The 13,108-nt window shown below is 40.9% G+C and overlaps 1 protein-coding gene across 2 annotated transcripts in view; it reads left to right on the forward strand.

The window, feature by feature from the left end:
- raraa (retinoic acid receptor, alpha a) overlaps positions 1 to 12,836 on the forward strand; it is a 134,623-nt gene extending 121,787 nt beyond the window's left edge. For both annotated transcript variants that reach the window (XM_067487822.1, XM_067487821.1), the window contains 6 exons: positions 1,616 to 1,757; positions 6,660 to 6,820; positions 6,937 to 7,113; positions 7,223 to 7,427; positions 7,677 to 7,835; positions 8,039 to 12,836. In XM_067487822.1, the coding sequence (XP_067343923.1) occupies positions 1,616 to 1,757; positions 6,660 to 6,820; positions 6,937 to 7,113; positions 7,223 to 7,427; positions 7,677 to 7,835; positions 8,039 to 8,235 (1,041 nt within the window). In that variant the 3' untranslated portion in view covers positions 8,236 to 12,836. The remainder of the gene's footprint in view (positions 1 to 1,615; positions 1,758 to 6,659; positions 6,821 to 6,936; positions 7,114 to 7,222; positions 7,428 to 7,676; positions 7,836 to 8,038) is intronic.
- Positions 12,837 to 13,108: the final 272 nt, after the last annotated feature.

Raw genomic sequence — 13,108 nt, forward strand, 5'->3', positions numbered from 1 at the left:
GACTTAGATCCACCAGCCATCTGTTTGCTAGCAGAGCTAATCCCTCGACATGGGATGGGGCTCTCTGGCAGCTACCACACCACAATCTACCCCATCGCCCTCCCTCCCTAGCTGGCCTCCTCCACCCTCCTACCCACCAAAATATAACGCATGTCCCACTGCGCCACATCAATACTGACATTGACCTGTATTACATTTGTCCTGTGCCCTGCTTTCTGCGCACCCACTCAGTTGTGTCTGATTTGTATTAACCTTTGTTATCTTTTTGACACTCGAGGAATGTTAAAACAATAAGGCCACAGAGGTTAACATTGATTTTATTGGAGCTGCAAGGTTTTAAGCACAATGTAACATGATTAGCAGCAGCATTAATACCACCTCACAGCACACAGCATCACAGCATGCTATGTATGTGTCTTTGTGGCTGCAGAGTGCTCGTGCTCAGCCCTGTCTACCATTAAAACCACTTGCTGGTATTACTGTGGGTTTCAGTAGTAAGTCATAGTTATGTAACACATGGGCAGTGTTTATAGGGCATCTTGGTTTCCAAGTTAAATATTACTCAGTTAATTAGTCAGGAAATCTTCAAAAAATGTTACAAATGGAGATCTTATTAGACAAAGATACAAGAACTTTTGATTGAAGCATAAAGATTGTTAATGGTCAATTATTTCTTAACAAAAATCCTGGCTGTCATTTAAAACAGGGGTTGCTCATTTTAGACTATTCACCTCAGTTAATTCATGAGCTAATATTCCCAGCTTACATTAGCCATTAGAGCAAGTTTTCGTATTCAGTGATATCATCTAAGTTATTACTAAGAGATTTGTGTTTCATTTGGGAAACACATTTTTAATGTAACACATTTTTGTCTTTGTCTTGTTTTTGTGCAATGAAAACATCGTCTCCCCCAAAAACTTCCATTCCAGTCCAGTGACCAAAGTTTAGCTCATAATAGACTGTGCTTTGCCTCGTATGCTTCGACAAACTTTTATAGTTGTTCTCTGATTAGTTTTAAAAGGTTAGATTGAAAAAACGGACAGATTGCTTTTTGAATTTAAGTATTTTTTTTAACCCACGCTCGCTCGCTCGCTCTCGCTTTCTCTCTTCCTCTCTCACAACACTGTATGTCAGTCAATCTACAGTAGCTTATTGCTGTGTAACCTCAGCTACAGTTATGTTACACCCGGTGACCCTGTGCCTTCTGCCCCAAACACCCTACAAGCATTTTTATTTTTATTTTTTGTCGTGTCTCAAGTTGCCCTCACTGAGCAGGTGGATGACCTCATGAGACGGTGAAAGTTCATTGACTGTTAGTCTTTGTCCAGACTATAGACTCAACTACTAAAGAGTTAAAGGGTTAATGTGTTTTATTTGCAGCTGCATACGCCCAGTGTGCATGGGCCCCTCTTACTTCAATACTTCTTAAACTTGAAAGTCATTAAAGAGTTGTTTTTGTTGGGAACTGGGTGAAAAGGGAAACCCTGAACACAGGCGACAGTTGTACTGTTTCTAGAGCCTTTTGCTGCTCTTTGAGCTTAGACAGTCCCGTTTCCCTTATGCATCTTTTGCGATGTTTCTCATCGCCTCACCTTTCTGTCTCTCTGTAACACAGGGCTTCTTTCGGAGAAGCATCCAGAAAAACATGGTGTACACTTGCCATCGGGAAAAGAACTGCATCATCAACAAAGTGACCCGCAACCGCTGCCAGTACTGTCGGCTGCAAAAGTGCCTGGAAGTTGGGATGTCAAAGGAGTGTGAGTAAAAAACTGCTACCCAGAATGCCTTGCTCCTGCACAGTTCCTAGAGCTAAACACGGATCTTATCAAAGTTGTTTAACCACGTAGAGGTTGATTAGTGATTCAGCAATGACAGTGTGCAGTCATAGCTTTTATAAGTTCACGCAAGCATTTAGTAACCCATTTTTCTGAGATGATTCTTTGACCTATGCAGCTTAACACAATTAAGTGTATTATTGTAGTTGGTTTTGTTATTGTTTTATTTTAGAGTTTAGTTTAGAGCTTTTAGTTTGAAGTGGACTTCCACTGTAAAAGCAAGACAAAGGGCAGCCATGATGCAGACTGGCAGTAACAGTCAGGGTGTCGCCAGGCTTGGCAGGCCTCTGTGATGAATATGTTCTCACCTGCCGAGAGTGAAAGAGCAGGCGTCTGCTCCTATCATCGCACCCTGGGGGCTGTGTGAACACAAACTCACACACTCACATACGCGCAAGCAGTCAGACTTGATAAAGTAATTGGTAGAGGTGTGACCACAGAGAATCTAAGGCCAACAGGGTTTTTAACTCGGCCTAATCACATGACACGCTTCTAGACACTCACTTGCCGTTACTCTAGCAAAATTCGTGTGGATGATGCACTTTTACTAATCTCCGTAACAGGACATGTATCAATAATAGGCACATGCAGACAAAAACTGTAGCACCTCCCTTCCTCTCACAGGCACACACCTGTTTAAACAAACATGCATACAGCCTCTATTGCTCCATCTCTCTCTGCCTCCTGTCTTCCCAGCGCTATTTACCTCATCTTTCTGGAACAGGGAGTGCAGGGAGCGCTCCCCATGCCACAGCACTGTGGCTTACAGTAAAAGAAGTTATCCTCTGAGCTCCTTACCTTTGAATGGGGCCATTAATCATGGTTAGAAGGATCACAGCAGTCTGCTCTTTTACTCACAGACACACACAGAGGACATGATATGGGAAATAGACTGGAGTTGGAGAGACATCTAGTGGTGATGCGGTAGAATTGCATCAGAGGAAATCGCTCAAGAATGGTTTTTTGAATGGATTTTAGTTTGGGCATTTATTGGTTAGATTTTCTCCCACTTTTTCTCAGCTGATTTTAGTTTTATAGAGATCTCTGAATGTGGTCATTTTGTGCATATTGTGCTGATTGCCCGACCTCTAATGTCTAAAGCAGTGACTTTGGCCAGTGAAACTGTTCTGGGCTGGTGAGGAAGGAGAGGCTGACCATCTGGGGCCAGCAGGGAGTCTCTGTCCCCCTCACAGACAGGCACAAGAACACACATAATAAAAAAAGCCTGCTTGGGCACAGTTTTCCTGCACACCCAAATTATGCACATACGAGGTGACAAGCACAACCTGGTATGAATAAAAAATCCTTTAACAAAAATACACTCAGACAGCTCCACTCAAAGACCATACACTCACTGTCACACACATACACACAGAAGGCGGACCCCCTGCTAGTATCGGAGGACGTCTGTGTGACCTTGTGTTTGCCGGTACACAACTCCAGAAGACAGTGCCAGGACTGCTGCCAGGTGGCGCTGCCAAGGTAGACAGTGTCCAAAGGAGGGAGGGGGATGTTGGGAGTAAGTTGATGGTTACAAGAGAAATGTCTGTAAGCCTAGTGCCACAATTTCTACCTGACTGTGTTGGAAAGGTACAGCCTGATTTTACTATAAATGATTTCTATAAATGATGATTGCTATTGTACTATGAATCATGAAATTTTAATCTAAAAACAAATGTTTGGAAGTATTCTTTCATTTATGCACACTTTGCTGTTACCCCGGTTGTGGATTTGCAAGCAGGTAGAACAAGAATGAGAAACAGTGTGTGCGCCTAAAACCCTTATATATTTCCGCTGTAGGAACTGAATTCCCACTTACTGACACTTTTCCATTGTTGTTTTTTGTGCACTAGGAACTACACAGACCTCAACACTGTTTATGTTAGTGTTCACAGCAGCCACCTTCTCTCAGCACCTCCCTCCCTTTATCATCCCCTCCCCATTTTATTGTCAAGCTCTCAAAGCTATCGCCCACATGCTCCTCGAGGAAGGTGTTATTCAGCGATAGAAAAAGTAATAAAAGTAAAATAAAATGAAGCAAAGAATGATGGAGAACAGTGCAGGGGAGGATAACATCAGCCAGAAAGGCAGGATAGTAGAGAAAGATGAAGGTGGTGAGAGGGAAGAGTATTGAACGCAGTGTGAGTGAGAATGAAAATCAAGAGTTGGGAGAGCAGAAGGGGGTAGGAGGGATGAGAGAGGCTGGAGGACAGAGAAGAGGGAGAAAGTTTCATCACTGTCGACAGTGGCTCTGCGCTGCGAGCTGCAGGAGCAGGGGGAACATTGACATTTTTATCTTTCCATTGAATTTAATCTGTGTGATGGACGAGCTGCCAGCGCTTTAATTTTCCTCACACGAATTATCCCTGTCTGCCCACCACTCTCTGGCTTGTACATGCACACAAACACACACAAATATGTACACATGAGGCACCAGCAGAAATCATCTATTAACTGCACGTTGCAGCAGCTGAAATCCACTATGAGAACAAATGATAGAGTGATGGCTGTGTGTGTATGTGTGTGAGATATTCTGTACACGTTAGACACCAGCTCTTATAAATCATTTTTATGCAATGAACACATAACCGCAAACAATCCAGGAAGCAAGTTCCCCATTAGCATTCATATTCTCATAATACATTTTGAAAGATACATTGCTTGAAGTTAACATGCCCACAAACATCAAAATGCTTGATTGTGTACAAAAACAATAAAAAAGCAAGTTAGTATTTCTTTCTTTTGAGATCTCCACTACAGTGCGCCCCCCCTCCCCCCAAGTTATTGCATGTGGCAATTCGCCATGACAGATCGCCAGTCATGCCTAATAGTTCTTTAATGACTTCATTAAATTGTGTTGTGCGGCTTATGATTGTGCTGCCAATTTGTCAGCGCGGGTAATGTCTCGGCACTAGGGATGCCCCACTTTTATTTGTGAATTAATTGGACATCGACTGTGCTGCAGCCCTCCACCCCTTCCACTGTGGCAGACAGGACACATATTCCCAATCACCACTATCAGCAGCCCTGGCCCAAATAAGTAGTGGCTTACTACTGTTTTATGCAAGTGGCCTCAAAATCTAAGGTTTGTTAATGAGGGCATTTCTTCACTAACTAGGTCATAATTAGCTCATTCAAGTAAATGCAAGTAGAAAGCATTATACTGATTTGCTTGTTTTCACGGACATGCTCCATAAATCTGTATAATATGTCGTTTCAGTGTGTCATTTGTCACACTTTAATGCACTGTTTCCTTCTGCATGTCCAAATCTAATCAGTCCATTCAGGGGTTTGCAGTGTTGTGACTGAAACAATTCCACCAATTCCCCTGTTCTGCAGATTGAGCAATTTAAAACTTCATAAACAATTTAATAATTTTAGGCCACAACAATCACAAAATGGTCAGGGAAATCCTGTCAAACAATGCATTGCCATACTCTGTCTGCACAGCGAGGTCTTCTTCAGTTCTTGCGTAGCCAGGCAGTGCTTAGCAAAAACATAGTGTAGCATCAGACTTTTAGCCCCCTCCTTCCTACTTCCCTTCATGTTCTCCCAGGCAGGGAGGCCTGTCTGTGGGCTGATGAATGAGCAACAGCACCAAGCAGTGAATCCCTCTCTGGCCCCGGGCCAGACCCCTCTGTCACAGACACTGATCTCCCATCAGCCTGAGCGCTCTCACCCTTAATGGTCGAGGTTAGGATTAAGACAAGGGAAATTTGATCTTAGGTCAGCAGCTAAGGTAAATTCATGCACCTAAACGGGAGATAGATAGATAGAAATAGGAGAACGGATACCAATGGGTTTAGGAAAGGGAAATTATCTAAATCAAAAGCTTTTCAATTTTGGAAAGGAGAAATAAAACAGAGGGCAATGGGGAAAGTGAGAATGTGTATAAAAAAAGAGGCAAAGATATGTGTAAGACCAAAAGAAGGCTGGAAGGTTTTTCTTAGTATGGGCTCAGCAGCCGAGCCCTTTTAAAACCATTAGAGGCAGGATATTTGTCATATTATGTTATTAGATTAGCTGGGACCCCTAATGAAAGCTGTGGCAATTTGTCAGCCTTATGGATAGCTCCATTCCCCACCACTATTTATCAACTAGCACCCCATATCACCCAACCCACCCCCACCTTCTGCACACACATACACAACCCAGTCTCAGCAAAACTGCACCCCAGTGTGGATGGGCTGGGAGAAATGGATCAAGCCTATAATGGAATTCCAATGCTAAACACCCCGCCTAGTGTTTTTTGTCATTTGGGGTGAACACACTATTCTGCACCAGATCGCCCAGAGGGAAACGACATTGGATTATTTCAAGGTCCCCCGCCCCCCTCCTCCATTACCATAGCCCTTCTTCAATAGAGCTGTCTCCCAGCATTTATCTTATAGCACTAGATAAGCGAAGCGGTGCTGCGGCTGCTGCTTCTGTTTGCTGCAGTCGAGCCTCCTTTCCTATTAATGACTTTGACTTGATCTTCATTTACCTGGAGGTGATGTCAGGTGGTGCTATTATGAGACATGCAGCAACCAGCTTTTATGTTTATGAATGTGTTTTTGACACTTTTAATGCCGACCTTATAGATTAGGAGCTAAGAGATTTGGTGAAGAATTTAAGAGTGTTGCTTTCCTTTGGCAGGTAATGTTTGGCTAGAAAATTTCAAACTGCTCAAAATACAGGAATATGTCAATTATGTGATTTCTTAATTTACCAATTTTATTGTTGTGTTTTTTGTTTTGTTTTTTATTGATAAATGATTGATTCTAAGTGAGATACAATGTGGATCGCTGTATTTAGAAGTCTGTTCTTCTTGTCTCCCTGTAGCTGTGAGAAATGACAGGAACAAGAAGAAAAAGGATGAAAAGAAGCAGGAGTGTACAGAGAGCTACGTGCTGAGTCCTGACACAGAGCAGATGATCAACAGGGTTCGCAAGGCACATCAGGATACTTTCCCCTCTCTCTGTCAGCTGGGCAAATACACTACGGTCAGTAGAATGACACGTGATAATTCCTGTGTCCTGATACGTGTCTACCTTTTGTTGCCCGTAGATTACTCACACACACTATGTAAGATTTTCCATAATTGTTCTCCACCCCACAGACAAACAGTTCAGAGCGACGTGTATCTTTGGACGTAGACTTGTGGGACAAGTTCAGTGAACTCTCCACCAAATGCATCATCAAGACGGTGGAGTTTGCTAAACAGCTGCCTGGCTTCACAACGCTTACCATCGCCGACCAGATCACTCTGCTCAAATCCGCCTGCCTGGACATCCTGGTAAAACTAACGGACCCTCGCCACACACACACACACCCGCAAGAAGTTGAGAACTGCTGAAATTTCTAATCAATTTACATTTTCCATGTTCTGGTTCTGCTTTTCACAGATACTGCGGATATGTACACGCTACACTCCAGAGCAAGACACCATGACTTTCTCTGATGGACTCACGCTAAACCGAACCCAGATGCACAATGCGGGCTTTGGTCCCCTTACCGACCTGGTTTTTGCCTTTGCCAACCAGCTCCTTCCTTTGGAGATGGATGATGCAGAGACAGGGCTGCTCAGTGCAATCTGTTTGCTGTGTGGAGGTATAACAAGAAAACAAACAAAAAAAGAAAATCAAAAATGTAATACCTCTCCATGCCTTTAAAATAATATAAATGCCATTACATTGTAACAAAGCCATACCCTGTTAGAGGAGAGTCTGCACTGTCGGTGCTAAAGTAGCAGCAGGGCTGTGCTATGCCCTTTTCTTGAGCTCCACTTAGTGGCTAAAATGCTCATGACAGCGGGGAGTATTTGCTTATGTTTTCCTACACATTGTGTTTCTCCTTTAGATCGTCAGGACTTGGAGGAGGCAGAGAAAGTGGACATCCTGCAGGAACCCCTTCTGGAGGCTCTGAAGATTTACGTAAGGAAGAGGAGGCCCCACAAACCACACATGTTCCCTAAAATGCTGATGAAGATCACTGATCTGAGAAGCATCAGTGCTAAAGGTGCCTTATAACATGAAAAAAATTTTGATCAGTAAAAATGTTGGTGGAAATTTTGAAAGCAATTTTTGAAATAATTCAATTGTTAAGTTTTGCTTGCTTTTTTGAGTTTACAAAAAGGTGGAGCAGAGAATTGGTGCCTAAAAATGTATGTTGTGGGAAATTTTTGTTGCTTACATTTTCCTGTCTCTGTCCCACCTCTGCAGGAGCTGAGCGTGTCATCACCCTTAAAATGGAGATACCTGGCTCCATGCCCCCTCTTATCCAAGAGATGCTTGAGAACTCAGAAGGTCTGGAAAGTGGCGCCACAGGCGCACGGCCTAGTGGTGCACCCCCAGGCAGCTGCAGCCCCAGTCTGTCCACCAGCTCTGCCCAAAGCAGTCCAGCCACACAATCGCCGTAGTAGCGGCCCACCTTTTTATTTTTCCTCATAATGCTCTCTGTCGCCTCTCTCAATGTTCTAATAAGGAGGGGCGAAGAAGGGGGGTCTTGACCCTGACTGCTGAACACGGGAGCATGGCAGAGTCAACCCCTTCCTCTCATGTGACACAAATCCCCACCTCCTGATCTGCTTTCCCTCACTCAGGAGTTCTTTCCTAATGTGAGGGGAGGTAAGGCTGGGGCACGCCAGAATAACAGGATGCCTGAGAGACCACACCGCAAACACTGCTGATTATGTCGACTCCTTCTCCCTCTACTCCCCTTGCCACCTTTTTACAGAGGACTCATGGAAACAAACATGGATGCAGCGGAGACCAATTGCAAACGGACCCGAGAGCTGATAGGGCACCATGGGACAAATATATGGACAAAAACAATGCATACAGACTGACTTAAACACCAGACACTTTTTTGTTGAACTCTGAAGCAAACTGCAAGCTTGAGACTTGTGAAAAGACCCCCCCTCCTCAAAGACTTTGGGTATCTTTGTTCTGCTTCAAACAACAGATTTCGTACAAAAAGATATATAAATATATATAGAAAAGTTAAGGAACTATTGTGGTTGACATGTCAATGTCGTGTCATGGCAGGTTGAAATGAGGACATGCTCTCTGAGATTAGAAATTGTTGTACTTCTCCACTGTTTGAATCTTTTCATACCCCTCAAGAGTATTGAAAGAGATGTTTCAGTTTTATCACATTTGTACATTATTCTAATTAACAAAAGCAAAAGATGGTGAAATTTCTCTCCAGTCTACACATGCAAACACACACACAAGAGCACACATGCACAGAAGACAAGTCGCAGTGAATTTAACTTTCTATTCCAGGTTGGATTTGTTTTCCTTTCTCTTTATTTTTTGATTCCAAGTGAATGGAAAAAAATGATTGTATGAACTTGGTTGTATGATATGGTCACAGGTCCTTTTCAAAATCAAATTAATGAAGATTCATTATAAGGTGTATTTTAAGTAGCCTTTGAGTTTGTGTAAATAAGCTGTATTCATTCTTTAAAACTATGAAGAGTTTTAGGCTTCACCAGATTTTTTTTTTAAGAATACCTTTTTATTGTTTTGTTTATAGGTTTGTGATTCATGGAAAGAAATTTTGAGCACATTTTACTGAAGGAAGTTCTTTCATTTTTTTTGTGTCCTACTAAATACTGGACAGACCCTTAACCAATCACTGGCTGTTCAGAATGTGGCTTTTACAAACAATTTAAACCTTTGCCCCCTCCACATTTAAACCATGAGTTTTTTTTTTTTGTTTTGTTTTTTTTACATACAGTAGACGACAAAGTAGCACTCCAGTCGGGGCATAGCTTTTTGGTCATGTAGCAGAAAGAGATGGTGTTTCTGAAAGTGATTAACTGTAGCCTGCCAGGTCCAAGTGAGCTCCAGCAGCTCAGATTCAGAGCAAGTTAAAATGTGAAGAAAAGTGTAAATACACACTGTTTTAAACACAATTAAATCTCTGCAATCTCCAAATGGAGCAGTAATGGGATAAGGAAATGAGTAGACTGCTTTGTCAAAGTCAGGCAAGTGAAGGTCCCAAATGTGATGTTTGTTAGAGAAGTCCTCACAAATCACCCCCTGGCAACCTGTGGTAGAAACCAATATGTGACTTTTTGCCGGATCCAGAGCAACCTCGCACCCTGTGACTCACTTTACACCAAAATGCCTTCACCGTTAACACACACGTTATCTAGACCATCATTACTGTACACACGCCAAGGTCTCAGGAAGGAATCATTTTGTGTGCTTGGCCTGTTCTTTGTATATGTCCAGTGCTGCACCCCAAACCCTCCAATCACAGATGCACACAATACACACTTCTGCTACTGAGCCCCTGAACTTTTCTTCAGTCATTCACTTTTGTTAGGCCTGACAAACCAGGACTTGAGCAGAGAGACACCCCACAGGTCATAAGATGCCAGTGTGGAGTCTTTCTGTGCGGAGTCATTCATGTGTTTGTTTTTTTTTTTGTTTTGTTTTTTTTTGTACGGTCAAAGCTGCTTTTGTCATATAGGACTAAACCTGTCCAGAACGGTGCACAACTTTTCCCTCCACAGCTAATCTGGAATAGCAACAGACACAACGTCAGTTTGAGAAGTATGGAATATGTTGCAATTTTGTCAAGGTTATCAAGCGACTTTGAAAAAACAAAAAACTAAACAAAAAAAAGGTTAAAAATAAAACCAACATTTAATAATAATTAAATGTGTTGTGTTGTTTATGTGTCATTCCTGTTTTTTTTTATCTGTCTTGAGACTTTTTGAAAGTCTTGGAACCTCATTCATGAGTGTAGCGTTTGTATAACATTGAAGACACTTACACTGACAGTCAGACACACACACCAATGGGGCAGCTGCTGTGCAGCTGGCGAATACTCAGTGGGAGCAACTAAGTTGGTGGACAACTGCTCTACTTTCCTGCACCATAGTCGCTCGTTACAATTGCTTTATTTAAAATCTGAATTAAGGTAACGTTAAAGTGAAACTAATAATTAAATTACATAAATGTACAGTTACATTTCACCGAAACACCAATTGTTCAAGGGTTTATTTTTGTCATAGCTACACTTGGTGAGGTTTGTTTGTGATCAGTTAATGTTAAAAAACCTCAGATGAATTGCTGTATAAGATGAATTAGTTTGATGATGGCATTTCTTTTCACTTGTGCTACTGTACTGTTACAGGATATGTAAGAATGTGCTAAAACAATTGTAACTTGTGGCTACATTCAACAAAATTTACATAGACTCAGTTTTAAATTAAGAATACAAGTATGGGGTATCTTAAGTATGGATCTAAAAATATTTAGACAAAGCACAAACAGGTGTATATTTATTATAGGTTTGCTTTGCAATCATCAAGTATACAGTACATACAGGTTTCCCCTCATCTTTACAACAGAGGTTCATGGTTTATATAATGTTGCTTTGGTGAGCATAATTTACAATTAAGATTAAAATAAAGTAAAAACATACAAGATAGAATAGGTGATTACATAGGTATTTATCCCCTTCAAGTTAGTATTCAGTAGATGCACCTTTAACCACAATTACAGCATTGAGCTTGTGTGGTTTCAATCAGCTTTCAAGACGTGGACACTGCAATTTTTCCTTATTCTTTTCTCTGCTCAAGCTCTGTCAGGATGCACAGGAATCATGATTAAACAGCCACAAATTCTCAATGTGACTAAGATCTGGACTCTAACTAGGCCACTGTGTTTAGTTGATGCCACAGTCTTCTGCAAACTCTAGCCAATATTTAAATTTTTTTTTTTTAACAGGGTCTTTTCCACTATCCCATAAACTGTGACTGGCAATTCAGGCAACCGTTGTTGTCTGTACAGTGTAGGCAGGCTTATGAATGGGGCATATTCCTAGTTAAATGAGCTTTGGCCCAGAGAACACAGCTATGTTTCTGGATCGTTTTCACATGTGGCTTCATCTTGGCATGATACAGCTATAACTTACATTTGTGGACTGCACTGTAAACTATGTTCACAGACAGTGATTTCTGAAAGTGTCCCTGAGCCCATGCAGTGATGTCCAGTAAAGAATCATGTCTGTTTTTAATGCAGTGCCACCTGAGGGTCCAAAGATCACATGTATCAGTTTTGACCTTCGACTTTGTCCTTTGCACAGATTCCTCCTGATTCTCTGAATCTTTTGGTGATAATATATACTGTAGATGGTGGATCTTCGAAGTCTTTGCAACTTTACATTGAGGAACATTTTTCTGAAATTGTTTTGTTTTTAGATGCAGTTTGTCACAGAATAGTGAACCTCTGCACATCTTTATATTTGAGACGCTCTGCTTCGGAAGTGCTCCTTTTATACACAGTCATGTTAATGACACATTGCCAAGTAACCTAATTAGTTGTCAAATGTTCCTCCATTTGTATTTGATTTGCGAAAATTATTTTTCCAGCCTTTTGTTGCCCCTGTTCCAACTTTTAGAGATGTTGCTGCCATCAAATTCAAAGTGAGCTAATATTTTCTGTGAAATGATAAAATATCTCAGTTTCAACATCTGATATGTTGTTTATGTTCTATTGTGAATAAATTATGTGTTGATGAGATTTGCAAATCTTTGCATTCTGTTTTTAGTTAAATTTTACACATCTTTCCAACTTCTGTTTTTTAAACCTTTTGTTTCCCTCCTCTTTTTTTGTTTTGTGTTAGATGATCTTCACTCTGTCTTTTTAAATTAACCCAGTAGTTAAAATTAGAAAGTTGTAATCTATACAGATCCAGTGGTATTTTCCCATTTCCACTTGTAATGCTATTGTAGCACCTGAACATAATCTAAATACCTGATACTGAATGGTATCTAGTTTATTCAACAATATATATACTGTAGGTGCATATACCCAACATCCATAGTATAACACTGATCATATTAATCCTATTTAAATTGTTTGTTTGTTTAAAGCATAGTTAACCTCTTAGCTCTTCTTACTTGAATTCATTATTGTAATCTGAAAAAGGTTTATTCCATGTCTACATTTAGCCTTTAAACTGTAATTCACTGAGTTTAATAAAGATAACCCCATAGGCCTTCTCTGTTTAAGTTATATATAATCTATTACACTTTCCTTATTTATCTGTGCTTTTATTATTATAGGTTCTAAACATGAAATGTGACATTCATTTTACATTTCAGAAACACGTGTATTTATACTACAATCACTTTAAACAAAGGGACTCCACTAAGGTGATCTCTAATGAGATGATTTCTAAAAGAAACCGGCTTTACCTTAATTGATTTTATTACTTTAAGAAGGTGTGAATATCAATCACTCATTATGCCTGTTAGATTTGTCTGT

The sequence above is a fragment of the Channa argus genome, chromosome 20 (genome assembly GCF_033026475.1).
Source record: "Channa argus isolate prfri chromosome 20, Channa argus male v1.0, whole genome shotgun sequence".
Lineage (NCBI taxonomy): Eukaryota > Metazoa > Chordata > Actinopteri > Anabantiformes > Channidae > Channa > Channa argus.